At 46.1% G+C, this 26,761-nt stretch overlaps 2 protein-coding genes and 1 long non-coding RNA gene across 4 annotated transcripts in view; 2 read left to right on the top strand and 1 right to left on the bottom strand.

Moving 5' to 3' along the window:
• The first annotated feature begins 91 nt into the window (after positions 1-91).
• Positions 92-21,966, top strand: STK36 (serine/threonine kinase 36). The gene is given in 28 exon segments (XM_051983543.1): positions 92-246; positions 764-873; positions 1,344-1,484; positions 1,611-1,688; positions 2,166-2,296; positions 2,578-2,827; positions 3,481-3,574; positions 3,780-3,949; positions 4,114-4,301; positions 4,738-4,766; positions 4,769-4,845; positions 4,948-5,091; positions 5,393-5,572; positions 5,946-6,043; positions 6,783-6,888; positions 7,664-7,814; positions 7,933-8,060; positions 8,581-8,685; positions 9,001-9,103; positions 9,208-9,292; positions 12,264-12,327; positions 12,788-12,898; positions 16,353-16,427; positions 16,842-17,004; positions 17,700-17,847; positions 18,068-18,215; positions 19,739-20,482; positions 21,185-21,966. Coding segments are annotated over 27 exon segments (3,939 nt in total). The 5' UTR covers positions 92-246; positions 764-786; the 3' UTR covers positions 21,326-21,966.
• Positions 12,864-25,022, bottom strand: LOC127553106 (uncharacterized). 2 transcript variants are annotated; one of them, XR_007951659.1, is made up of 4 exons: positions 24,589-25,022; positions 17,768-17,887; positions 16,331-16,431; positions 12,864-12,958 (listed from the first exon to the last, which is right to left on the bottom strand). It is a non-coding gene; the product is annotated as an uncharacterized LOC127553106 (long non-coding RNA). The 2 variants fall into 2 exon arrangements; XR_007951658.1 differs by having other exon boundaries at positions 17,768-17,864; positions 24,589-25,020.
• TTLL4 (tubulin tyrosine ligase like 4) overlaps positions 23,665-26,761 on the top strand; it is a 29,490-nt gene continuing 26,393 nt past the window's right edge. The window contains 1 exon segment of the mRNA XM_051983544.1: positions 23,665-23,845. The gene's annotated coding sequence lies outside the window, so the exon portion shown is untranslated.

Below are 26,761 nucleotides of genomic sequence, written 5' to 3'. Positions count from 1 at the left end.
AGAGGCCGAGGGGCCGGCGGCCAGCCGCCGTTACTAGGCGACCGTAGACGCCGGGGTCCTCGCTGGGGCCTGAGGCGGCTGGAAGACGGTTCGGAGCTGCCCGCACAAGTGCCTCCATGGAGCGGGCCGTCAAGCCCTCCCTCCGCGTCGCCCCGGCCCGAGGGCCTCCGCCCGGCTCTGAGAGAGGGAGAGGGAGGGGAAAGGGCCCTTCGGGGAGGCCGCCTGCCCCTGCTGCGGACTAACTCGGTCAGGCAACCTGGGGGGCTGCTCGGGGGGCGGGGGTGGAGCTCGACCCGGCTCCCGCGGCCTGAGGAGCTCAAGCTCCAAGGCGGGGGGGTGATTGAGGGACTGGTGAGGCGCAGGGGCCCGGAATCAGGGACCCGGAGGGTCCTGGGTCAAAGGTCCCGACCTGGTGTGGGAGGGAACCTTTAGTTTAAAGGCTGGAGAGGTTGGCGTTGCGGGGAGGGGGGAGTTGGTGTGAGAGGAACTTAGAGGTCAGAGCCGTCGAAGTAGAGGGTCAAGGGTCATGGGGTCGCAGGGGCAGGGATGCTCCGGGACTAGAGTTAGTAGTGATGCTAAGGAGGGAGGCTCTGGGTTGGAGAGTCCGGGGACTGCTGGAACAGTACCTGCCTGGGGGTTAAGAGAAGAAATAATGGCAGACACCCCTCTTTCTTCTTCTCTGAATCGTGGGTTGCCCTGAACTGCGGGGACTCCCGGAATTGCCCGAGGCGCTCCAGAGCTTGATCAGCTCTTTGTCCTCCAGACTCGGAGACCTCTGGAGCCTCGATGATGGAGAAGTACCATGTGCTAGAAATGATTGGCGAGGGCTCCTTTGGAAGAGTGTACAAGGGTCGGAAAAAATACAGCGCCCAGGTACGTAGGGAGTACTTCCTGAAGGGGTTCAGACCACAAAGGGAAGAAAGCAGAAGATCTGCGCGATTTAGGGGATCAGCATCATCCTAGGATCTCCCGGGGCCGACGGGGAGAATTATTTCTTTTTTTTGAGTGTTAAGAGCGCTCAGAGACTCAAGGTAGAAAGAGATGCCGGCCCCGGTGCTTTTTCTCCTAGCACTTCTCTTTCCTTCCCGTCTCCCTCCCCCTCTCCTCTCTGCTGAGCCATGGTGGGCAGTCTTCTCTTCAGGACCCCAGGGTGGGCTCGTTTCAGGGAGATTATGCTTTGGGAGACCCGGCTAAGGCAGGAAATAGGAAGCAGAAGGAGAGTCGTTCCTTTAAGTTCCTAAGGCTCTGTTTTGGAGAGCTGGAAACGAGGGTGAAGGAAGCGCTAGAGAGAGCAAAAGCAGAGAGAGAGCGCAGGCCCTGACTTCTCCCCTTGCCTTGGGAAGGTGGTGGCTCTCAAGTTCATTCCTAAGTTGGGGCGCTCGGAAAAGGAGCTGAGGAACCTCCAGCGGGAAATCGAAATCATGCGGGGTCTGCGGCACCCCAACATTGTGCAGATGCTCGACAGCTTTGAAACTGACAAAGAGGTGAGTGAGGGTGTCTTCCCGCTTCCTGCGCACCCTGCTGGGGGGGCCCCAGGCCCTAGCACAGAGGGAGAACGTGCCCATTGCCTAAGAACTGGACTTAAACCTGTGCTTGCATTCTCCCTGCAGGTCGTGGTAGTAACGGACTACGCCGAAGGGGAGCTCTTCCAGATCCTGGAGGACGATGGGAAGCTGCCCGAAGACCAGGTAGCTGTGGTTAGCTAGTTCCTTTGTCTTCGGCACGGCCTTGCTGCTGGTCAGGACTGGTCCACAGGGCAGCGCTGAAAGGAGTTGTGGTATCTTGAGGGGCCTTAGAGAGGGGCTGGTCTGGAGGGAGCTGATGGTGTCCTAAGAAGACTGAGAGGGAAGAGGGGGATTCCTGTCTGTCCCGATCATCTCTAGGTTGCCCGAGTCTCTTGCCTGAGAACGTTCTAGTTCCTGGGCTTCTCGAGCGTCCGGCTTACTGACTGTTGTCTTGGGGAGCCGTGGAGTCAGGGGTTTTAGCAGAGCTCTGCTCCTGGGGAGGGAAGGAGCAAAAGGGGATGGACGAGAGAAGCTGGAGGAAGCGGGGAACGAGGGCAGAGGAGCTCGGCGGCCACTGGGAGCAGCGGCAGGAGTGGCCGGCCTCAGAGGCGTCTTCCCTTTCCCCCATCCTCTCTCCCTTCCTGGCTGGTTGATCCTCAGGTCCAGGCCATCGCGGCTCAGTTGGTGTCGGCCCTCTATTACCTGCACTCCCATCGCATCCTGCATCGCGACATGAAGCCACAGAACATTCTTCTCGCCAAGGGCGGCGGCATCAAGCTCTGTGACTTTGGGTGGGAATCCCAGGCCCCTGGGCTGCTCTGGGGGGAGGGAGACAAGGCCCTCGGCGGATGGCTTGGTGAGGTAGATAAAGGGTCTGAGTGGGGATTCTTCTGGAGTCGTGGGAGCCAGCTTGGGGGAACAGTTTGGCTGAGTGGGAGTGAGAAAGGGTTTGGATGACGGTGAGAGACATGTTGTTGGCTTAGTTTGGAACGGGTTTGACTTTTCTCGCACAACTTCTCACCTTACGCCATTAATCCTCCTCCCCTGCCTTTCTCCACTCTCTGTCTCCCAGTTTTGCTCGTGCCATGAGTACAAATACGATGGTGTTGACGTCTATCAAAGGCACACCATTGTACATGTCCCCAGAGCTGGTGGAGGAGCGCCCATATGACCACACTGCTGACTTGTGGTCCGTGGGCTGCATCCTTTACGAACTGGCCGTGGGCACGCCGCCCTTCTACACCACCAGCATCTTCCAGCTCGTCAGCCTCATCTTAAAGGACCCAGTGCGATGGCCGCCAACAATAAGCCAGTGCTTTAAGGTGGGGAATATGGGGAGAAGGGGAGTGCAGGGGCACAGAGGGTCTTCCCTGGAAATCCATTTTCCTTCTTTTTCCCAATTCCATTTTCTGGGTTTGGGACAGAATGTGGAAAAAAAATCATTTGGCATTGATAAATTGTTGAAGATGAACATGATTTGCAGATACTGTTCTGAGGCTGAGATAGTATTCTGATCTCCTGAGGCTGTCAAGATCTAGAAAGTCTTGAACTTCTGAAAACAGAAATAAGGCTTATTGAGATTGGATGGAAAGGATGTGACCAAGAGCAGCTCAGCTTCTGGAGAAATAATCAATTGAGCATTTAGTGAGCCATCACTTTGTGTAGCACTCTAGACAGAAGTAAAACTGTCCCTGTGCTCAGGGAATGTAGAATGGGGGTGAAAGCATGTATACCCAAAACAAATCTAAATCAGACATGAAATAAACTTGGAGGAGATGACACGAGCAGCTGGTAGAGGCAAAGGGGGAATAGCCAAAAATAAAAATGCTCATTTCAAAAGTAGCCTGTCCCCTGAAAAGAAACTAGGACTTTGAAGGGAAGTACCTTCCAAGCGGGGGAAGAGGATGGTGTTCCTTGGTTGGGGAGAGGGATGCTGAAAGCAAAAGAGAGGAACGATGGAGTGTTTTCCCCACAGAGTTTCCTGCAGGGACTGCTCACCAAGGATCCTCGTCAGCGGCTGGCCTGGCCTGAGCTCCTCTACCATCCATTCATTGCTGGCCGAGTCACCGGTGAGCTCTGTTCCATCTCCAGGATCTCATTCCCTGCTTTCCATCACTCAGTGATCCCAGATTCTCAGAATGGGACAGGAACACTTTGTTTTTGTACCAACCTTTATTCCCTTGTCTTCCTCAGATCTTTGTAGGCTGGGGCTTTGGCCATCGTTTTGCTGTTTGTAAGTTCTAGCATGGCATTCTCTCCAACTTTCCCAAACAGTGACCTCTGAATCAGTGACTTCTGATCTGGGCACCCCATTCACCAGCCGATTACCCCCAGAGCTTCAGGTTCTCAAGGAAGAACAGGCACACTGGCTGGCCCCCAAGTCGGGTCAGTCCCGTATTTTGCACCAGGCCCGGAAGCGTATGACTGAGGAGGCTAGGCAGAAGGTATTTGGGGCAGAGGTGAAGTCCAGGTCTTTAGTGTTGGAGAGGGTCAGAATGGGCTAGTGATGGAAATTGGAGAAGAATTTCAAGAGTTTGAATGAGGTGTAGGACAAGATCTAGGATATCCTGTAGTGACCACGCCTCTGTAATCTAATTCCCTCCCATAGAAACATCTAAACCCTGGAATCCCTTTTGAGCAAGTAGACAAAGCAGGCAAGGCCATTCCTATGACAGCCCTCCTGTCCAGACTGAGAGCTACTTCTCACGATCTCAACCTCTCATCTGGAGCCTCTTCCCCAGAGGACAAGAATGAGTGGGCAGACTGGGTGGCAAGTGAGCCTCCCCTTCCTACCCGGTAAGGGGACACTGTTAGCCCTGCCCTGGGGGAGTAGAGGAAGCTCTGGGTGGGCACCAGCTCTTAGCACTAATTTTGTAAAGGGGATTTTTGTGGTTCAGGATTCCCAACTGAAAGGGAAAAAAATCTCTCCATCAGAAGATTAACTAGTTTTCCCTTTCTTCTTGTGGGAGGTAGGAGTGCAGCGCCCCTACAATCTGAAAAAAATCTGTGTAAAATTTTTTGACCCTTTGTATCAGAGAAGAAGTCTTGATTTTTTTTTCTCTCTTATGGGTTGTTTACAGTACCTTATTGCAAAATTTGTGTTATCTTTTTCTGTGTCATCTACTGGGCTTTATCTGTATGTATGTAAGGCTCCTCTTCCCATTTAGGACTTTTGGGGAGGGAATGGTTCTTGCATCCTGAGCCTCCCAGTACTGGAACTCAATTTCTTCAGCATCTTCCTGGACAGGGAACCCCAGGTCGCCCAGAATACGATCAGCAATTCCCAGAACTAAAGCGAGAAGCTGAGGAGAACATGAATGCTGTGACCTTGGAGACTGAGGTGAGATGCTGATGACTGACTTCTTGCCTGCGGAGGTCTCCAGCTGATGTTGCCTCAGGCTCCAAGCCATACTTTCCCTTCCTTTCCTTTTCTCTGGGCTAGGAGCCTGACAGTGATAATGAGTGGCAGCACCTGCTGGAGCCCACAGCACCTTCAAATTTCCAGCTGAAAGCCCCCCTCACCCTGCTCTGCAACCCTGACTTCTGCCAGCGCGTCCAGAACCAGCTCCATGGTGCTGGTGGGCAGGTAGAGGAGAGGCCAGGGAGGGACAGCCGTGCATCCCAGAGAAACTGGAAGAGATGGATAGGAGAATGGGATGGAGGGAAGCAGTGAGAGGATGGGAGATGCGATCTTCAGGGGTCTCCTTGGAGAACTGGGTTCATATGGTTTATTCTGTCCATGTTCCATGTCCATGATTCAGAGGTCAGAGGGAAATGAGGAGATCCTTGGTCTTTGCCTATTTCTCCTTTAGGGATATTCTGGGTCCCTCCTCCTTTTATCACAGATAATACTTTTTAATTACTTGTTCTCCCCTGACATCTCCTAGGTCCTCGAGGGCATCCTGGATGGGGCTTCCCGATTGCTCCCTGCCCTCCGTGTTGTAAAAAGCCTCCTGATCTCCTGCAGTGACTCAAGTCTGTTGTACGCCTTCTGCCGGGAAGCTGGGCTGCCCGGCCTCCTGCTGAACCTTCTCAGACACAGTCAGAGCAGCATCAGCATCCAGCAGGTGAATACCTGCTCACAGAGAAGCCCTCTGCCCCCAAGTCCCTTCTGACCACCGCCCTTGCTCTGTCCCCCTTCTCTTTGCTCTCTTCTACTCTGTCTTTAGCCAAATATTGGATGAGATGGAAAAGAGGATAGAGGATCTGGTTTGCATCAATGCTCTGGTACTATCTTCGTGATCTTAGACAATTCATTCACTGTTTGGGCCTCTGTTTCCTCTGTAAAATGGGAGAGTGCTAGAGAAGTGTTGAGGTCCTGTAGTGCTTTCTGTCCGTGCCACTGTGAATCTGTTCTTTTCTTCCTCTCTCCTAGGTTTGTCTGTCTGTCTGTTTCTTCCTGATCTCTGTCTCCACTTTAATTCTTCTCTTCCCTGGCAGCAGCCCTGGTGTGGAACTTTCTTGAGGGACCTGGTGGCTACAATCCAGGCCTACTTTGCCAGCAACTTCAACCTGGAGAAAAGCCAGACGGGCGACAGGTAGGTTGAAGGTATGGGGATGAGGGAGTGGGAGATGTAGCTTCCCCTGTTCTCTGACCATCCTTCAGCCTGGTTCCCTGTCCTGTACACCCATAGAACTACAGGGAAGAGTATGGGGAAAGATACACAGCAGCTAGAACAATGAGTGACATCTCTGAGATTCTAGCTGGAAATCCTAAGAGACCAGAGACATAGAGATAGTCCTGACTTATGTCCGTACCTTTGCAATACCAAAGAGATTATGGCACCAAGAGGTTCCCACGAACTAGAAAACTAAATTGAGCAATGCACAGAGCTTGGAGTCAAGAAGATCTGAGTTCAAATTCAGCCTCAGATCCTTCCCAGTTGTGTGATTATGGACAAGCCACTTCATCTCTGATTGCCTCAGTTTCCTCATCGATAAAATGGGGATAATAATAGAATTTCCCTTTCAGGGTAGTTGTGAGAATCCAGTGAGATAATACTTGCAACCCTTAAAGCCTTAGATGAATTCTGGCTGTTAGTTTGTTGGGGGCAGGGGAGCACATTACTGTGTCCTTAGGAGAGTGATCCTAGAGTTCCCTCCAGAGCTACCTGTAGCATTTGAGGGGATGTCTTTTCTAATTCCTTGTTAGGAAATCCTCTGAAACCAAGCTTTGCAGTAGCTTGAGAGAAATGACTAGGGAGTACAGGGGAAAGCCAGAGCCTTCAGCGAGTAGATGGAAGCTGCCCTTAGCTAACAGAGGCTTATTCCTTTTAGCCTCCAGGTATTTCAGGAGGCAGCCAACCTTTTCCTGAACCTTTTGGGAAAGCTGCTGGCCCAGCCTGATGATGCTGAGCAGACCTTGCGCAGGGATGGTCTTATGGTAATTTGGCCCCGTTCCTTAGATTAGTATTTTTCCTGCTGTCCTGCCCAGTCCTTCTCCTTAAGGTTTTTCTCAACTCTTGTTTCTCTCTGGCTACATTGGCTCCAACCCCAAATCCTCATTCCAGCAGAAGATACTTCAAAAGGCCGTTTAAATGATTTTCTTTCCTCTAGCTAGTTCTAAACCTAACTGAGAAGCTAGCCCTTTTCTTCTTAAAAATTACAAAGAAAGAGGTGCCAAGGCTTCCTTGTGCATCTCTCGTGCTTCAAAGTCAAATTCTTTGCATATAACTTAAAACCTTACATTCTCTTGCTGTAAATGGAAACTTTTCAGAGTCTTAATATCTTGAACCCGAATCAAGTGAGAGCCTGATAGTCTGTTCTCCATGGCTTTTCTTTTATTGGAAGAGCGTGAATTATTAAAATGGAGTAAATCACAAGTCATATAAAGAACCATAATAAAGTCTGTTATAAGAAAACAAACTTTTGGAGCTTTTCAATATTTGTTTAGTTTTTCTATTGTAAACTTTTCTTTACCCTGACAAACACAGCTTTTTTGTCTTCAGGATAGGTGCTGAAGGCCTCAAACTCAGTGCTGCCTGTTTATGGGTAGCACAGGGTATCTGCAGGGTGACTTCTCTGCCAGGCTCCCAGTCATTGGTACCTGTTGTCTCCCAGGCAGGAGGGACCACAGACCACTGTTTGTGATCGAAGTCATTGACCAGTTTATTTAAGCAGGATTCCTCTCAAGCTACACTAACTCTCCTTTCCCCCAGTGCTTCACTGACTTGTGTAAGACGATGGATGGCAGCAGCCTCAGCATCTCCAAGTCCTTCTATTCCAGCCTTTTGACCACTCACAGACCTGTGCTGGATGGCCTCCTTCATGGGATGGCCCTCCCACAACTCCCTCTTCACACACCACCAGGTAAGTAGTCATTCACCTTTCCCAGGCAGCTTCCCACTTCTCCCAGGTTTTCAGTTCCTCTGTCTCTGGAGGGTGAATGAGCTAATCTCTCTGTATTCTTTCTTCTTTGACTTATGAGGTGCCCCACAAGTTAGCCAGCCACTGAGGGAACAGGATGAGGATCTGCCCAGGGCCTTTGCAACTGCACTTGCTGCCATCTGTACTCTCCCAGTGGGGCTGCCTGGCTGCTGGGATTCCAAAGAACAGGTAGGTGTTTTGATGGTCGCCTTCCCTCCTTATCGGAGGACCCTGATACAACTTGCAGGAATTCTGACTCCAGCCTCCCCCGCCTAACTTGGCATTGGTCCTCTGGCCTTCTTAACACTGCTCACTGAATATCTTTATTATGGAGCCATTTGTGGGAAGTGAAACAGTAATTCCTTAGGATTCCCCTTAGCCCAGTTATCTCTGAATGACTGAGAGGGGAGATTTGAGATGGCCACAGATCAGTGATAAATTTTCCATCCTGTAAAACATGAAAGTAATCCCACATGCAGTCATAGAGTTCCCAACTGATTTGTTTTCCTAAGTCTTCAGAGCACGTGTTCCATGTTGCGTTTTCCCTCTCCCTCATGGGGAAGAACTGGATTGTGGTCTTTGGCTTTATATTTCTGGAGTAGTATGGTGCCAGGGGAGGGCAACAGGGTAGGTTAGTAAGGGACTAAAAGCAGATGTGAATCCAAGGGAGTGTACATATATTCATAAAGTAAGTTAATGTGATCTTCAGGTTTCCAGGTATTTGGCAGATCAGCTGACAGAAGAGGGCAGTCAGCTTCGGCCATACCTTTTCTCCAGCCTGCAGCATCCCTCTCTTTCCCTGCATCTGCTCAAGGTATTGGCTATCTTTTCTACCATTGAAAATTGCCTAGTCCTACTATAATACTACCTGAGACTCATAGGAAAAACAGATCCTTGAGGAGATTCTATTTTAAAATGTTTCCCAAACAGATATCCCCACTGGATTTTAGACAAAATTGTTCTCTTTTTCCCAATCCTTCCCCCATCCTCCCAGCATATTTTAGAATATAGACATCTACTATGAGCTATGGGGCCAATGCCAGGAGTACAAAGATGGAACAGGGTGGCTGGTCCTTTAGCTTGAGCATCCTATCATTTGAATGATAAACTGCTCTGCATATCTCCCCAGGTACTATATGCTTGCTGTCACGTCAGTGAAAATCTCTGCAGGCGTTTAGACCAAGAGCCCGTGGCCTTAGAGTCACTGCTTTTGCTGGTGCAGGGTAAGGTAGGTAGCACCAGGATGGGAAGGCACCAAAGTTCTGGGATCTCCTTGAGAGTCCAGGCATCTTGATGCAGGAACTTCTCCTGAGTTCCTGCTTTCTTTGACAGGTAGATGTAATGGATCCAGAAGAGGCTGCCGAAGCTACCCTTCATCTTCTTTCTCTCCTGGTCCTCCGGCTTCAGGTCTTACCTCCTGGGTAAGTTATAGAGTGTGGAATGTAACCACGGAGTCCCTCTTGCCCAGTTTTGCCATAGTGAGGAGTACAACCATGGAGTCTTCCTGCTCAGCTCTGCCCTAGCACAGAATGCGGCTATGGAGATCTTTGTGCCTAGCTCTGCCATAGTGAAGAATGTAACCATGGAGATCCTCCTGCCCAGCTCTGCCATAGTAAGGAATGTAACCATGGAGACCCTTCTGCCATAGTGGGGAGTATCACCATGGAGACCCTTCTGCCCAGCTCTGCCATAGTGAGGAGTATCACCATGGAGACCCTTCTGCCCAGCTCTGCCATAGTGAGGAGTATCACCATGGAGAACCTTCTCCCCAGCTCTGCCATAGTGAGGAGTATCACCATGGAGACCCTCCTGCCCAGCTCTGCCATAGTGAAGAATGTAACCATGGAGACCCTTCTGCCATAGTGGGGAGTATCACCATGGAGACCCTTCTGCCCAGCTCTGCCATAGTGAGGAGTATCACCATGGAGAACCTCCTGCCCAGCTCTGCCATAGTATAAAGCATGACATGAAGACCCTGCTGCCCTGCTCTGCCATAGTGAGGAATGTAACCATGGAGACCCTTCTGCCATAGTGGGGAGTATCACCATGGAGACCCTTCTGCCATAGTGAGGAGTATCACCATGGAGACCCTTCTGCCCAGCTCTGCCATAGTGAGGAGTATCACCATGGAGAACCTTCTCCCCAGCTCTGCCATAGTGAGGAGTATCACCATGGAGACCCTCCTGCCCAGCTCTGCCATAGTGAAGAATGTAACCATGGAGACCCTTCTGCCATAGTGGGGAGTATCACCATGGAGACCCTTCTGCCCAGCTCTGCCATAGTGAGGAGTATCACCATGGAGAACCTCCTGCCCAGCTCTGCCATAGTATAAAGCATGACATGGAGACCCTGCTGCCCCGCTCTGCCATAGTGAGGAATGTAACCATGGAGACCCTTCTGCCATAGTGGGGAGTATCACCATGGAGACCCTTCTGCCATAGTGAGGAGTATCACCATGGAGACCCTCCTGCCCAGCTCTGCCATAGTGAGGAGTATCACCATGGAGAACCTTCTTCCCAGCTCTGCCATAGTGAGGAGTATCACCATGGAGACCCTCCTGCCCAACTCTACCATAGTGAGGAATGTAACCATGGAGACCCTTCTGCCATAGTGGGGAGTATCACCACGGAGACCCTTCTGCCCAGCTCTGCCATAGTGAGGAGTATCACCATGGAGAACCTCCTGCCCAGCTCTGCCATAGTATAAAGCATGACATGGAGACCCTGCTGCCCCGCTCTGCCATAGTGAGGAATGTAACCATGGAGACCCTTCTGCCATAGTGGGGAGTATCACCATGGAGACCCTTCTGCCATAGTGAGGAGTATCACCATGGAGACCCTCCTGCCCAGCTCTGCCATAGTGAGGAGTATCACCATGGAGAACCTTCTTCCCAGCTCTGCCATAGTGAGGAGTATCACCATGGAGACCCTCCTGCCCAACTCTACCATAGTGAGGAATGTAACCATGGAGACCTTTCTGCCATAGTGAGGAGTATCACCATGGAAAACCTCCTGCCCAGCTCTGCTATAGTGAGGAGTATGACCATGGAGACCCTGCTGCCCAGTTCTGCCATAGTGAGGAGTATCACCATGGAAATTTTACTGCCTAGTTCTCCCATTGTATAGAGTAGAAGCATGGAAACTCTCATGCCCAGGGGTTTATGGAGTTTATAAGAAGGAGTGTTCATCCGCCAACAATGAAAAGGGCATGGAATAGAGGGTGCCAGTGCTTGTATTCCGTAATATGAGTGGAGTAGATCAACTATTATCTTAAAAGTTAGTGGTCTCAAATATATAAGGAATTGGGTTAATTTTATAAAAATAGGAATCATTCTCCAATTGACAAATGGTATGAATAAGCAATTTTCAAAAAAAAAAATTAAAGCTATCAATAATCATATGAAAAAATACTCTAAATCACTAATAGAGAATTGCAAATTAAAACCACTCTTAGATATCACTTTGCAGCTATCTGATTAGCTAACATGATAGAAAAGGAAATTGATAGGTACTAGAGGGGATGTGGAAAAATAGGGAAACCAGTATACCATTGATGGAGTTGTGAGTAGTTTAACCATTCTGGAGAATTATGCCCAAAAGGTGATAAAATTATACACTCTTTGATTCAGCAATATCACTAGTAGGTCTTTATCCCAAAGAAATTAGAGAAAAAGGAAAAGGACCTATAAGTACAAAAATATTTAGAGCAGTTCTTTTTTTATGGTAGCAAAGAATTGAAAATTGAGAAGATGCCCATCAATTGGGAAATAGTTGAACCAGTTGTATATGATTGTAATGGAATACAATCATATTATAAGAAAAGATGAACAGATGGTTTCAGAAAAACATGGGAAGTAACGAACAGATGAAAATAAAACGAGCAGAACCAGGAAAACATTGTACATAGTGCAGTGATTAACTGTGGATGACAGCTCTTTTGGTACAGTGAACCCAAAATAGTGCATCCAGACAGTTCCAAAGGACCCATATGAAAAATCCTATTCACTTCCAGAGAGAGAACTGATTGAAGCATACTTTTTTCACTTTATGTTTCTTGCTTTTTATTATTTTATTTATTATAATAATAATTAATTATTATTATCATATAATATTATTGTTTATTAAATTATTATTTATTATTGTTGTTTTGTTTTTAACATTAATATAGAAATATATTTTGTACCTCTTTACATATATAATGGTTATATTGTCTTCTCAATAGATTAGGAGGGTCTAGAAGAGGGGAAAGAATTTGGAACTCAAAATAAAAAAAAATACTAAAAAAAAGTGAAAAGTACAAATGGGAAATTTTATCAGAGCAAAGAAAAGTCTTGGTTCCTCCTTTATGTAATCCACAATAATCCTATTGAGTCCCTTTATCCTCTTTTTCCAGGGTTAAGAAGATAGGGAATGAGCTTGCTGTTCTTTTTGTCCATTCACCTGTTGTCTCTCTTGTTGTAAGTCTAATCTAGTTTCTTCCCAAACCCCTCATTGTAGCTGTAGGAGAGGTGGAACAACTGTCCCAATTTTAGCTGTTTCTCAAGAAAATGCTGCTATTCTACATCAAGATATAGTCCTCCTTTCTCATCCGATCCCATAGCCATTCAGAATCTTGATAGCTAGCATTTGCCTATTTATCTAAGTTTCTGGTACATGGTGGATACTTAATAGATACTTAATAGATATTTATTAGCTACAGTATTCAGAGATCTGTAAAACACTTTACAGATATTTCATTGGCTCTTCATAACACGCCTGTGAAGTCAATGTTGTTATTCTCTTTGGACAGAAAACTGGGGCAAGCAGAGGCTCTTGTCTGAGGCCAAATTTGAGCTCCTCTTCTGGGGTCCAGCTGCAGCGTAGGGCACTGAGCCTCCCTGCTTCCTGCTCCTTACCCCACCTTGGTCTCCTTTTCAGAGTGCAGCAGCTGGCCTGCTGTCCCAGCTCAGCCAGCAGGGTGTGGCCTTCAATCTCCAGCCCAAGGAGTGGACTGCTGCGGCTGCACATGCTCTGTCTGCTCCTGCAGAGGTAAGGTGCTCTCAGAGGGAAGCGCAACTTTCTCCCATTGTCTGGAAGCAAGATGCTGACCTGAAGGAACAGAATGAGGCTGCTGTAGGTCCCTGTTACTGTTGAAAAAGTCTTCCTGCTGTTGGATCTTCATCACTCCCACTGTCCGTTCCCTCCCCTTCTGTTCCTCATGAAGATGGAGAAGGATCACTGTCTATCACACACTCAAGGTTATTTCCTCCTCCAGGCCGCACAATCTCGGTGCCTTTTCCATTTCCTTTTATTTAAGGCCCCAGATTTTCTCACATCACTCACTGTGCGATCAGTGTTAATACTTCACTGCATTTAGCTGCTTCATTTTTAGTCAAAAGAAAAAGAAATTTAGCCTTCTTACGATAACTGCTTTCCATCAATTAAATTTCAGTAGAAAATAGTGATAACAGAAGTCAATATCTTTGCTATTTCTCACTTAAATTTGTGTGTGTGTCAGTAGTTCCTGAAATAGATTAGATTAAAAGTATTGTGATTTTTGTGGAAGGTAATCTTATTTCTTCTCATTCGCTTCTGATTTTAATCCTTGCTTTGATTAGCCAAGTGATATGGTGTAAATAGGGACCTTGTCAAGAGGTACATTAATTGGGGTTAGCACCAAGTCAGCCAAGCTAGAGGCTACTACACATCCTTTCTGTTAAGAATTGATGAACTTGGTCAAGAATATTAAAGGAATTAATGAAAACAAAATGCAAAGGAAGGTGGACTAGCTGTACCATATCTAAAGTGGCAATTTTCAAAACTGCTAGGTACTGGCTGAGAAATAGAGGGGTGAATCAATGGAATCGGTTAGATACACAAAACCCATTAATCAGTAACTATAGTAATCTATTATTTGATAAACCTAAAGACTCCAGCTTCTGGGATAGGAACTCACTATTTGACAAAAACTTCTGGGAAAATTGGAAAATAGCATAGCAGAAATTAGGCATTGACCAACATCTTATACCTTATACCAAGATGGGTTCAAAATGGGAACATGATATAAACATAATGATACCATAAGCAAATTAGAAGAGCAAGAAACAGTTTACCTCTAAAATTTTTGGAGAAGGGAGGAATTTATGACCAAACAAGAAATAGAAAACATTATGAAATGCAAAATGGATAATCTTGATTACATTAAATGAAAAAGTTTTTACACAAAGACAATACAATCAAGATTAGAAGGAAAGCAGAAAGCTGGAAACAATCTTTACAGCAAGTGTTTCTGATAGAGGTCTAATTATTAAAATATAGAGAGAATTGAGTCAAATTTATAAGAAACAAACCATTCCCTAATTGATAAATGGTCAAAGGATATGAACAGGCAATTTTCAGGTGGAGAAATTAAAGTTATATATAATCATATGAAAAAATTCTTTAAATCATTATTGATTAGAGAAATGCAAATTAAGACATTTTTTGTTGATGCATTGTTGATGAAATTGTGAACTGATCCAATCATTCTGGAGAGCAATTTGGAACTATGCCCAAAGGAGCCAAAAAAGTGCTCTTTGATGCAACAAAACCAACTACTAGTTCTGTATTCCAAAGAGGTCATTTTTAACAAAGGTGGGAAGTGAAGGGGGAGAAAGGACTCATAAGTACAAAACTTTATAGCAGCTCTTTTTTGTAGTGGCAAAGAATTGGAAATTGAGGGGAAGTCTATTCATTGGGAATGGCTGAACAAGTTGTAGTATATGAATGTAATTGAATGATCTATAAGAAATGATGAGCAGGCCAATTTCAGAAAAAACTTGAAAGATTTGCTTGAACTGATCTGTGAAGTTAGCAAAACTAGGAGAACATTGTACACAGTAACAGTACTTTTGTGTGAGGATCAATTTTGATATACTTAGGTCTTCTCAGGAACATAATCATCTAAGACAACTCCAAAAGACTCATGATGGAAAATATTCTCACATCCAAAAAGAGAACTGTGGCATCTGAATGCAAATCAAAGCATACTTATTTAACTTTGTGTGTGTGTGTGTGGTTTTCTCCTTTTATTCTGATTCTTCTTTCACAAAATGGCTAATGTGGAAATATGTATAATATGATGGTACACACATAACCTGTATTAAATTGCTTGTCATCTTGGGGAATAGGAGAGGAGGGGAAAAAAAATTTAGAACTCAACATTTTAAAATAAGTGAATGTTGAAAAGTATCTTTTTAAAATTAAAGCTTTTTTATTTGTATTTTCAAAATATATGCAAGGATAATTTTCAACATTCACCCTTGCAAAACCTTGTGTTCCAAATTTTTTCCTTCTCTTCTCCCAACCACCTTCCCTAGATGGCAAATAATCCAGTTTATGTTAAACGTGTACAATTCCTCTGTGCATGTTTCCATAAATATCATGCTGCACAAGAAAAATCAAATCAAAAAGGAAAAATGAGGAAAAAAAACAAAATGCAAGCAAACAACAAAAAGAATGAAAATACTGTGTTGTGACTCATACTCAGTTCCCACAGTCCTCTCTCTGGGTGCAGATGGCTTTCTTCATCACAAGACCATTGGAACTGGCCTGAATCATCTCAGTGTTGAAGAGAGCCACGTCCATCAGAACTGATTATCATATAGTCTTGCTGTTGCCATATATAATGATCTTCTAGTTCAGCTCATTTCACTTAGCATCAGTACATGTAAGTGCTTCCAGGCTTTTCGAAAATCATCCTGCTGATTGTTTCTTATAGAATAATAACATTCCATTACATTCATAAGCCATAACTTACTCAGCCATTCTCCAACTGATGGGCATCTACTCAGTTTCCAGTTCCTTGCTACTACAAAAGGACTGCCACAAACATTTTTGCACATGTGGCTCCTTCTTTATGATCTCTTTAGAATACAAGCCCGATAGAAATACTACTGGATCAAAGGGTATGCACAGTTTGGTAGCCCATTGGACATAGTTCCAAATTGCTCTCCTGAATGGTTGAATCAGTTCACAACTCCACCAACAATGTACTAAGTCTCCCAGTTTTTCCACGTCCCCTCCAACATTTATCGTTATTTTTTCCTATCATCTTAGCCAATCTGAGAAATGTATAGTGGTATCTCAGAATTGTTTTAATCTGCATGAAAAGTATCTTTACATGTATTGGAAAAAGCAATTATTACATGGAAAATTAAAATTAAAAAGTTCTTAAAAAGAAGACTCAATAAGCTTTTTGAGGAACATACTTTTTAGATATTTGTTGGGAAATATCTATTGTGTTAAGATAAAATCAATAATTTTTTTCAAAGGAAAGTATTTATTACATATAGTATGAGGTTTCCTCTGGAACTAAGTCTGGAATAACTATTACATTCTAGATTTTCTGGCTGCTCATCTCTCTTAACAGAAACAACCCTCTGCTACTCTGGGTGAGATTGGACAAACCCCTAAAATGTGTAGTTTCTGTCCACACCTAACCTTCTTCCCTTCTTTTTTTCAGTTACGTCGTACTCCACCTGGTGGTTCTGGATTCTACGATGGGCTGTTGTTTCTTCTGTTGCAGCTCATCACCCAGGTATCTGCACAACCCAAGACAGACAAGAAATAGGGACAAGGGAACTAGGTTATTCTGCTGTGTAGGACAAAAGAGGAATTTCAGTTTTACTTCTCTTTTTTTAATTTGTTGTGCCTGCTTGCAACTAGCTGCTCCCTTCCATCATCTTAGAGATCTGAAGTACCAAGTCAGCTATATCCACTGTGAACTTAAAGGGCTAACAGGGAAAGTGATTTCTCCCCCCGGGCAAGGTCACAGATGTTGGGGGTTGTAGGAATGGATGGGGAAGGCTAGAGAAACCGGTCAGTGTTGATATCATGAAGAAGATACTATTGTTTTTAGGGTACCCTTTCCCTATATATTGGGGGCAGGGAAGAATAGCTTGGAATCCTGGCAGCTGAAGCCCAGTCCCCACCTGGATGCTTTCTTTCTCAGGGTGGGGCTGAGATAGTGCAGGATGTGGCCAACTCAGAACTGTGGACCATTTTGTGGCACCGATTCTTCATGACGCTGAGGCTGTCTGAGGAGGTACTCTCCTCAGAGGACAAGCCCATCCAAACCATCCCAGAGCCTGAATGGACTCTCATCTCTCCCCGAGGTAGAATTCCCAGTTTTTACGTCTTATTTGTTAACTTCCCCAAGATCAATGGGGTGTGGGCCCTCTCAAGTTTCCAGCCTGTGACATCTGCATGGCCCTGGCCCTTGGTTCCTGACCAGTCCCATCCTTTGTGTCATCCCCATTCTAAGCCCAGGTTGGTTCTCTTCCTATGAGATTTAGGGTCGAATCATTTAATGTTCCCAAGTGTCCTTGTCTGTAAATTGAAAGAGTGGGGCTAGGTGGTCTCTGAGATCCCTTCCAGCACTGGATCCAACAACTTATGATGGATCCAATTTGCTGCTTGTAATATCTTGGTAGGCAAAGGCTATTCCTGTTGCTGATGCCCACCATAGGCATTTCATGGGAAGGGGAGGCTGGCAGAACTTGAGAGATGCTGTAGGATTATCTTCCTAGTTATTCAGGGAGGAGAGGCAGCGTGGTTTAAGTGAAAAGAGCTCTGAATTTGGAGGCCAAGCCACATCCTCTTTCTGGGCAATCTTGGGCGAGTCCCCTTCCCACCTTGGCTGTCACTTATTCAAAATGATCAGGGACTTGGACTAAGGGATTCCTCAGGTCTCTTCCAGCACTAGTGCTTGATCCTGTGAGTCTGTAAATAGCTCTGGGCCACAGGACTCACTGGGCTCTTCTTTTTCCTAATGGTCTGTTTCCCCACCCTCTCACCCTTGTATTCACAGGTATAACCGCTCTGCTCAACCTTGCCCTGGCAGTCTTTACCCAGGAGCCCCACCTTTGTCTCCCCCACCTGATTCAGCATGGCAGCATCCTCATGTCCACTTTGAAGCACCTGTTGTCTCCCAGCTTCCTGCAACAGCTCGGGCAGGCGTGAGTCTGGGCCTTAGCTGATGGGAGGCCAAGAATGAGTCTGTTAAAGGAGAGGAATGAGATATCTGGGAAATGAGGGGGGTGAGGGATTGGGGGACTGGGAGATTGGGTCCGAGCCTTAGGGAGAGGGGAAGCAGTCTGCTGCAAGGAGCCAGCCAGTGGTCTGGCATTGGAGTGGGTGAGAGAGACTAAGAACATCGGCCTCATCTGCACTCCCCAGACCCCATGGGTCCGAGCTGCTTCCAGCAGTGGTACTTCCTGTCTGCCAGCTTCTCTGCTTTCCTTTTGCCATGGATGTGGATGTTGACATTCTTCTAAGTATCCTGACCGACCTTAGGGATTCTGAAGTGCCAGCCAATCTGCTGCAGGTATGTAGATGCTGCTGCAGCCTTGGAGGAGCGGGCAGGGGGGCCAGATATCCAGTAGAAGATTGCTGTTGGAAGGCTGGGTTGTGTGTAGAGGCAGGCAATGGATTAGTTTCCACAAAATGTATTTCCTCACCCACCATGGGACAGGATTTGATTACTTCTGCTTTCTAGCCTATTAGTCTCTCCCCTTCTCCAAATATGTCTCTTTCCAGGTTCAAAACCATCCCACAGAAATCATTTTCAGTCATTTCAGCTGCTTCTAGTAATGGCAATCATTCCAGCAACCTCCCCTCAATATGCCCAGCAACTGCTAGTTATCTTCATAATTGTTTCTATGATTTCTGTTGTAATCCCACCTTTCAAGGACAAAGATAGTGTCTCACTAGGCCTGGCAAAGGGAAGGAAGGTCAAGGAGGAGTTGGTATCGGTGCTTGGGCTTGGATGAAGACCACAATGGGAGTTAGTCCCCAGTAATGCCATAAGCAAAAGCCCAAAGGGAGCATTTCCCCATTTTGGGGTCCTTGGCCAGTAGTTTCCTTGATATCTTTTTAGTTTTTTTTAATTAGTAATATAGTATATATATTATATAGAGAGAGTATAGTATATAGTAATAGCTTTTTATTTTTCAAAATACGTGCAAAGATAGTTTTCAACATTCACTCTTGAAAAACCTTATGTTCCAAACTTTTTTCCCTCCCTCTTCCTCTCCCCTTCCTCTAGTCAGCAAGTACTCCATTATAGGTTAAACATGTGCATTTCTTCTAAACATATTTCCACATTTATCATGCTGCACAAGAAAAATAGACCAAAAGGGGGAAAAATGAGAAAGAAAAATAAGCAAACAATAACAACAAAATTTGAAAGTACTCCGTTATGCTCCACATTCAGTCCCTGCAGCCCTCTCTCTGGATGCGAATGGCTCGTTCCAACCCAAATCTATTATAATTGCCTTGAATCGTCTCATTGTTGAAAAGAGCCTCATCCATCAGAGTTGATCATCGCATAATCTTGTTGTTGCTGTGTACAATGTGTTCTTGGTTCTACTCAGGTTGCTTGGCATCTTTGAAATTTTTGTAAATTATATTTGATATCTTGTTTTTACATCCTCCAATTTCCTCCCAGTATTCCTTCCCCCTTCCCAGAGAAATATCCCATATAGTAAGGAATATTTTAAAGAAAAATTTTAAAAGAAAAAAATTGGCAGCAAAAATCAACTAATACATTGAAAAAACATGAAAACATATTTAATATTCCATCCATGTGGGGCAAGGTAACCTATCCCATCTCTTTTTGGGGACATCACTCTTCTTTGATTAGAAATTCCTGGGGGAGATGTGTTGCACAGGGTGTGGGAAGCCTATCCATTTACATTCCTTGTTCGGGAAACAGAGGCAATGATACACTCTACTTCCTCTTCTCTCTGGCTCTACCCTAGGATCTACCCTAGGTCCTGAGAAACTCCTCTCTGGGGAGTCCAAGGACAGTCTTCTCTTCTTTTTATGTGCTCACCTTGATTCCCCCAGGTCTGTTGCCGCTACCTCCTGCTCCCACAGGCTGAGCTGCCTGTCAGCCTTCTCACCCGCCTGGCCCTTACAGATTCCACCACCCTCAATCAGTTTGTAGCTGCTGTGGCCGCCTCACCGAACACCATCACCTTCCTGTCAGCCGCCTTGCTGGGTGACCAGCCCCTTCTGACCTCTGACATCCTGTCCCTCTTAGCCCATGCAGCCCGAGTCTGGCCTCCCACCCACTTGTTTTTCCTACAGGACCTCTTAGCTGGGCCTGATGAATCCTACTGGCCTCTGCGCTGCCTCCTGGGCCACCCAGAGAATCCAGTGCGTGCCCGAGCCTATGGGCTCTTGGGTCACTTGTTACATCACAGCACTGCCCTTCGGGGGGCCCTCCAGAGCCAGGCAGGACTGCTAAGCTTGCTTTTGGCTGGGCTGAGGGACAAGGACCCTGCTGTTCGCCGCAGTGCCAGCTTTGCTGTTGGGAATGCAGCCTACCAGGCTGGGCCCCTGGCAGCAGCTCTAGCACCTGCAGTGCCTAGGGTAACCCAACTGCTAGGTGATCCTCAGACGGGCACCCGTCGTAATGCAGCTTCTGCTTTGGGCAACCTGGGCCCCGAAGGGTTAGGAGAGGAACTACTTCGGTGCCAGGTGCCCCATCGGCTCCTAGAAACGGCATGTGGGGATCCCCAACCCACAGTGAGAGAAGCTGCCCTCATTGCTCTGCGGAGCCTCCGGCAAGAGCCCTGCATCCATCAGGTATATCCTCAGAGACCTCACAACTGAGCTCCCCTGTTGGCTATATTACCTCCCAAACAGCCACTGAGGAAGAGAAGTCTCAGGGTGGAAACCTAGCTTGTGTTTTGGCTATTAAAAAACAAAAATAAAGCTGTGGAGCTGGGAGGAGCGTCCAGGGATTGAGAAGGAAATGGGCCATCTCAGTCTTCTGTGTCCCTAAGGGAGTGAGAGTCCTGCAAGTGAGAACCATTAGGCCGAGAAGCCACCACTTTGGGGAAGAAAGCTCTGTCTCCTGTAGTACCTCAGTGGCAGTGTTGTATAAGGCATACAGAGAGCAGTATCCTTGTCCCTCCAGGCCTCTCAGGGGTGAAATCTAGCTTTGCTCCCCCATGGCCTCTTACAAGCAGATCCTGTCTGTAAGGACCCATCCATATCTCCATTGAAGGGAGAGGGGGCACCAGAATTGCCCAAGATTTGCCAACCGTGCTGCAGGATCGTTTGAGATCATTAGGCTCCCTTGACTTATTTCTCATTTTTATCTGCAATAGGGAAGGAGTGTAGGGGCCTAGCCCATTGTCCCCCTCTTTTCAAGGCACCCCTCTCCTGACATTTCAGAGTTAGCAGTAAAATCACCAAGAGGAAGTGCCTGCTCTGAAGGTTGACCCAGCCATGGAGGGGTCAGTCAGGAGCACCTGACAGCTTGAATGTTCCACTCTCTTCCAGGTGTTGGTGTCCTTGGATGCCAGTGAGAAATTAGCTTCCCTCTCATCATCCGGCCCACTCCCTCCTGGGAGCCCGCGACCTTCTTCTGCCAGGCACTGCAAGAAACTCATCCACCTCTTGAGACCAGCTCACAGCACGTGAGCCTGAAATCCTGGGTCCCAAGCCACCAGTCTCTTCAGACACCTTGGAGGGCTTTCCCCAGCTACATCAGCCTCTTCCTTTCACACAAACCACTAATTTACCAAGAGGCTAGAAGAGGGGAGATAGGGGCCTTTCATGATCACAGATCCTAAGTGATCCTGATTAGAAAAGTCTTATTTTCCTTCAGCCACAGAGAGATTTCTGCTTCTCAGGCCAAAATCAGACTTTTGGGGCCCTGTCCTCTAGCTCACTTGGTTCCATGGGACCCTTTGTTCTTTTCCATATCTTGGGATATCAAAATACCTTTAGTCCTAGGAACTAATTTTATGGACTCAAGGGAACCAACCTTATTGGAGCTCCAGACTCGTCTCTCTTTTGGAGGGTCTTCATTGTTGCCCGCAAAGGGTTCTACTTTTGGTGTGCCAGACCCCACATCCTGAGCTGGGAGCAACATCTGTGCTCAGTTCTGAAGCGTATTTATAAATCCCTGTGTGTGTCTCTCTGTTGCTGGGGGCCACCCTAATACCTAGTCCCTGTTTTGTACTCATGTTTCCATCTATGGGTGAGGGTAGTTATATCAATTTTTTGTAAAGTCTTTTAATAAAAAAAAAAAGTGCTTCTCATCCCTCCTTTTGAATTTCCTTAAGTTTTCCTGAGTTTATATTTCTCTCCCTGATTTCTCAAAAAATTAAATCAACTAGGATATAAATAATGATGACTCCATTGTCTGATGCCGGTGGTAAGTGTTTGAGGTAAGGGAGTAGAAGGTGGTATTTGAGTGACTGCTCTCACCAGAGCAAGTGAAATGATTGGTGATGATTCCTGAAGCACCTATATTAAGTATCACAATATTTTAAAAGAGAAATATGTGGAGAAAAATAAAGATTTTGAAGTGAACAATGATACAAGGTTTCCATCGCTCCAATGGCCAGTTTTGGTTTATTTTGGTATATTATATTTGGTATATTTCTGTAGTGACTGTCTAATTCTCCTAGATCTCTCAAGATTCTTCATCTTCCCTTATTTAGTCCCATCATTAATTTGTACCTTAGGAGAAACCTAGTTATTAAACTTTGGCAGTCTGGTGAAGCTTTATGGACCCCTTCTCAGGACAGTGTTTTTAAAATGCATGAAATACATAACAAAAGAAACCAATTCTATTGAGATAGTTATGAAAATTGTGAAAATATTTTCAAAAGCAAATTCTGGAGTCCCACGTTAAGAACTTGTGCCTTAGCTCCTCAGCTTACATCTGGTCAGAGCCATCACTTCAACTGAATAAATAAGCTGGGGAGTCAATGTATCTTAAAGGTTCAAGGAAGGCAGGGAGAGGTGGATTGGGTAAGCCTTTCCACACTTTGGTTCATAGGATGAACCTCCCCAATGTTCCTGGAATCCAGCATGTCATGCTTTGTCATAACTATAATCATAAGCACAGCAATAACATGTAACACTTTGTTTTTGCAAAGCACCTCATTCATTATACTATACACATAGATAATGCATATTGTATGCATCTGTATATGGAATATACTCTACAATATGCAAATAATGTATAAAAATAAAATGTATAATGACAAAATATAGCCACATAACTTTTATATATATATAAAATTATACAATATATAATTGCATTATTATAGATATATTATTCAGGCATTTTAACAGCATCTGACTCTTCATGGTCCCTTTTGGGGTTTTCTTGGAAAATTCATTGGAGTGGTTCGCCATTTCCTTCTCTAGATTGTTTTTTACAGATGAGAAAACTGAGGCAAGTTGTGTCTGAAGCTAGAGCTAAACTCAGGAAGATGAGCCTTCCTGATTCCAGACCTGATGCTCTATATCACCTTGTAATATAGAATAAATACATTATATATTATGGTATGTAATAAGTATTAAACTTATGTCATAAATATAACTAATCAAATACCAATAAAATAACACGTTATAAATAATATAATACACATACATTTATATAATATACTGACGCATTTGATTTATTCATCAAAGGGGAAAGGAAAGCTCTTTGGAACTCACTTGCAATAATAGCGGACTTTGGGGAAGTTTCAGAAGAAAGTCGGTGTACGTACTATAAAGTCTTACATTAGAAATTCACGGTAGTCGAATCGTTAAGACTACAATTCCCAGAGTACACCACTCCAAAGTCAGTCACATTGCATCTTGGGAGCAATGGAATGCTTTTGCACACGCGCAGGTCATCGGGAGGAGACTTTCCTTCTCTCCCCCTCCCCCTCCCCATCCCCCACCCCTTTTCCCTCCCTTCCTCCTCCAGTTGTTCTCTTCCCCCTATTTAACTTTCCCCGCCTTGGTCCTGCCTTCATTCGTTTTCACGTTCGTCTGTCAGGGGCGCGCACGTGGTACGTGGCCGGCGGCGCCGGCGAGCGCGGGTCGCGTGGCGGTGCGTGGTTGCTAGGGGCGCCGAGGCCGCCCGCCCGGCAGGCCAGGGAGGAGCAGCTCGGAGCCAGGCATCGAAGCCGGGACGTAGCGGGGGCCAGCAAGGTGAGTGAGGAGGGGGTTGCGGCGAGTGCTACCTCGGGAACGGACGCTCTCCATTTCGCTCTCCCTCCCTCGCGTCCTTCCTCTCTACTTCCGCCACTTTCCCTCCTGGACCCTCGATCGCCAGCTCCCTTTCCCGCCAGTACCGACCCTGAAGCGTGTGCCGCGTCCCCCGCCCCGCCCCGCCCTCCGCGTCCGCCCCCGGTGCCCTTCCTTCCTCCCCTGCGGGGGGAGGGCCTGTCCTCCGCCCCCCACCCCCTCCCGCCGCGGTCTCCTCCCTCCTCGGACGCTGCTTCTGCCCCCAGCTCGGCCTATTCGGTCCTGCAGCCCCTACCCCTCCGGGCCCCAGGGGTTCCCCTCCCCCACCCCGCCTAGCCTCTTTGGCCGCCCTGGACCTCCTGGTCTGCGTGGCTACGGCGGGGACGGGGTAGGCTGAGGGCAGTGTTTCCTCTCTCCCCACCCCTTTCCCTCTCGCCAAGTGCTGCCCTGTGCGGGTCTGTGGGTTGGAAGAGCCGTGTGATGCCAGGACACTCAACAGTCCCGGAGCCCACATTCCACGAGAAGTGTTGGGCCAGGGGGCCCTCCCCTCCCCCTTCTCAGGAAAAAGTAAAGCTGGCAAAGGGATTGGAGGCTTCTCGACCCGCTCTCCTGCGAGCCCCCGCCACCCCCCTCAGCCCTCTAGCAAAGCGGGAGGACCCTTTTCTCTCCCCTCCCCAGACCCCGTCCTTTTGAGAGCCCCTGCTTACGGAAACCGCTGCCAACTAGGAGATGAGCAGAGTTTATTCTGATGAGGAAGAATAGAGCGCATCTGGGTCCTTTGATTTCAGCTCAGATTTTTTTTTTACTCCCGCGGAGCTGGTGTAATTTCTCTCTCCCGTTGCTATTCTGCAACTCCAGGGACAGAGTTAGCCGACCTGGACTAGCTTGTGGGTAAGGGGAGTTGAGAAGCCAGTTTATTGTCCTGGTTTTGGTTTTTGTTGGTGTTGGCGGGTTTTAGTGTGTGTTTTATTTCTAAGCCGGAAATAGACCTGAGAAATCTAGTTCAGCTGCTTCATCTGGTTAGGTTAAATGGCTTGTCCATGACACACAGGCAAATTTGATCCTGGATCTTCTGAATACTCAGCACGATTTTCGTTAGGATGGGTACCTACGGAACGGTGCCAACTTTCGGGTGTTGGGCAATAAGGGCATGTTAAATTTAAAGGAGTTTGTCAGGCTGCAAGATTGGGTTTCTGGGACACATACATTTTATTTAGTTCACGTAAAGTACTATAGATAATTTCTTAATGTAGAACACTTGTATGAGAAAGAGAAGTTAGTGATAAACGTCATGAACTTAGCGACTAAAAGAGGGCACCACGTTATTTCTCTAATTGTCTATATAACTCAAGCAGAGTGGAGGAGCGTGTGATTGACTTTTTAGTCATCCTAGAACCTTAGCAAATTGGGGTTTTCAGTTCTTTTCTAGCCAGCTGGAATAGGAGTTCTTTGGGGATTATTCACCTGGTTTCAGGTACTCTTGTGTTTTGAGAATTTTGATAGTGGTTTTTTGGACCATTCTTCCTTCTTTGGGGAGGGGGCTTTTTCCCCCCTGAGGCAATTGGGGTTAAGTGACTTGCCCAGGGTCACACAGCAAGGAAGTGTTAAGTGTCTGAGGTCAAATTTGAACTCAAGTCTTCCTGAGGCAGGTGCTCTATCCATTCACTTCTCATCTTTTAGAAGTTATGGACATGTCTGTGACCTTTGTGTAGTAGTGTTTTATTTGCTGAAGGGGAATGATGAAAGTTGGCCTATCTACGGAAGGTTTTCCTTTTCCTTAGGGTCATGACCTCAAGGGTCAAAACCTCAAGTTTACTTTTACAATTATCTCTTGTTCCTGGAAGTTTCTGGTAATTACTTTTCTAACTCACAATCTGCTGTTTTGGTCAATTAGCATGATGCTAAGTAAAAAAAAAAAAAAGGTGTTTTCCCCCTTTGGTTTGAAGTTTTTACTTTCTCTTCTTGGCACCACAAGATTTGACTTAATTGTTGGGCTAGCTGTTAGAGCTGAGGCTGAGGGAGGTTATCTCACTCCTGAGGTAGTTCAGGGTTAGGATCAGGAAAGCAGTTCACTTTTTGAAAATAACTTTGCTTCCTTTTCAGTAATTTGGAGATTTAGCTTCTATAACTGTGGGTACCTTAGTTTATTCCTTTTTTTTAGACTTGATAACTCAATATCTCAATAAATCAATAATAGTATATTTTCTCCTGATGTTCCTGACCCATCTTCCCTGTTTGAGCTTGTAGAAGCTCACTGCTTTTATTTTATTTTTTATTTATTTTTTACTATTTGTACTTTCTGATTGAAGGAGAACCCTGGGCATTATCTCTCAAATAAAAATAGGATCTTATTCTCTTTCCTCTTTTCAAACTCCATTTGACCCTCATCTTCAGATAAGACAATTCTACCTTGACTATAAATACTAAACATTTTTCAAAGACCTTGTGGATTGTAGATTTTTTCATTTTTTTGTATGTGTGTCTAGATTTTCCTTGATGACCTAGAAAAATACCTAGATAGAAGGGAAAGGAAACTTTGGATCCTAAGAACCACACTCTCCAGTAATGTAGTAGAGATTTGGGTATTCTAGAAAGTAAGGAAACTGATAGATTCTTGTCTTGAGTTGTTGAGCAGTCTTGCTATATTGGGCCCCTGCCCTCAAGAGGTTACATTCTGCTGAGGGGATATAGACATTTGGAGGAGGGAGAACTAATAGTTAAAGGATCAGAAAATGTTTCTTTTGGAGGTAATATGGATAATAATGGATAAGTGGATCTTTGAAGAGATTCTAAGAGGTGAAGATGAGATGAAAAGAGTAGGTTCCAGGTATGAGACATAGTTTGCGCAAAGGGCTGAATTTGGTGAATGCTTTGTTGGAG

This window comes from Antechinus flavipes, chromosome 3 (assembly GCF_016432865.1).
Source record: "Antechinus flavipes isolate AdamAnt ecotype Samford, QLD, Australia chromosome 3, AdamAnt_v2, whole genome shotgun sequence".
Taxonomy (NCBI): Eukaryota; Metazoa; Chordata; class Mammalia; order Dasyuromorphia; family Dasyuridae; genus Antechinus; species Antechinus flavipes.
Note: the sequence above shows the minus strand (reverse complement) of the source record. Positions and strands in the feature narration are given on the sequence as shown.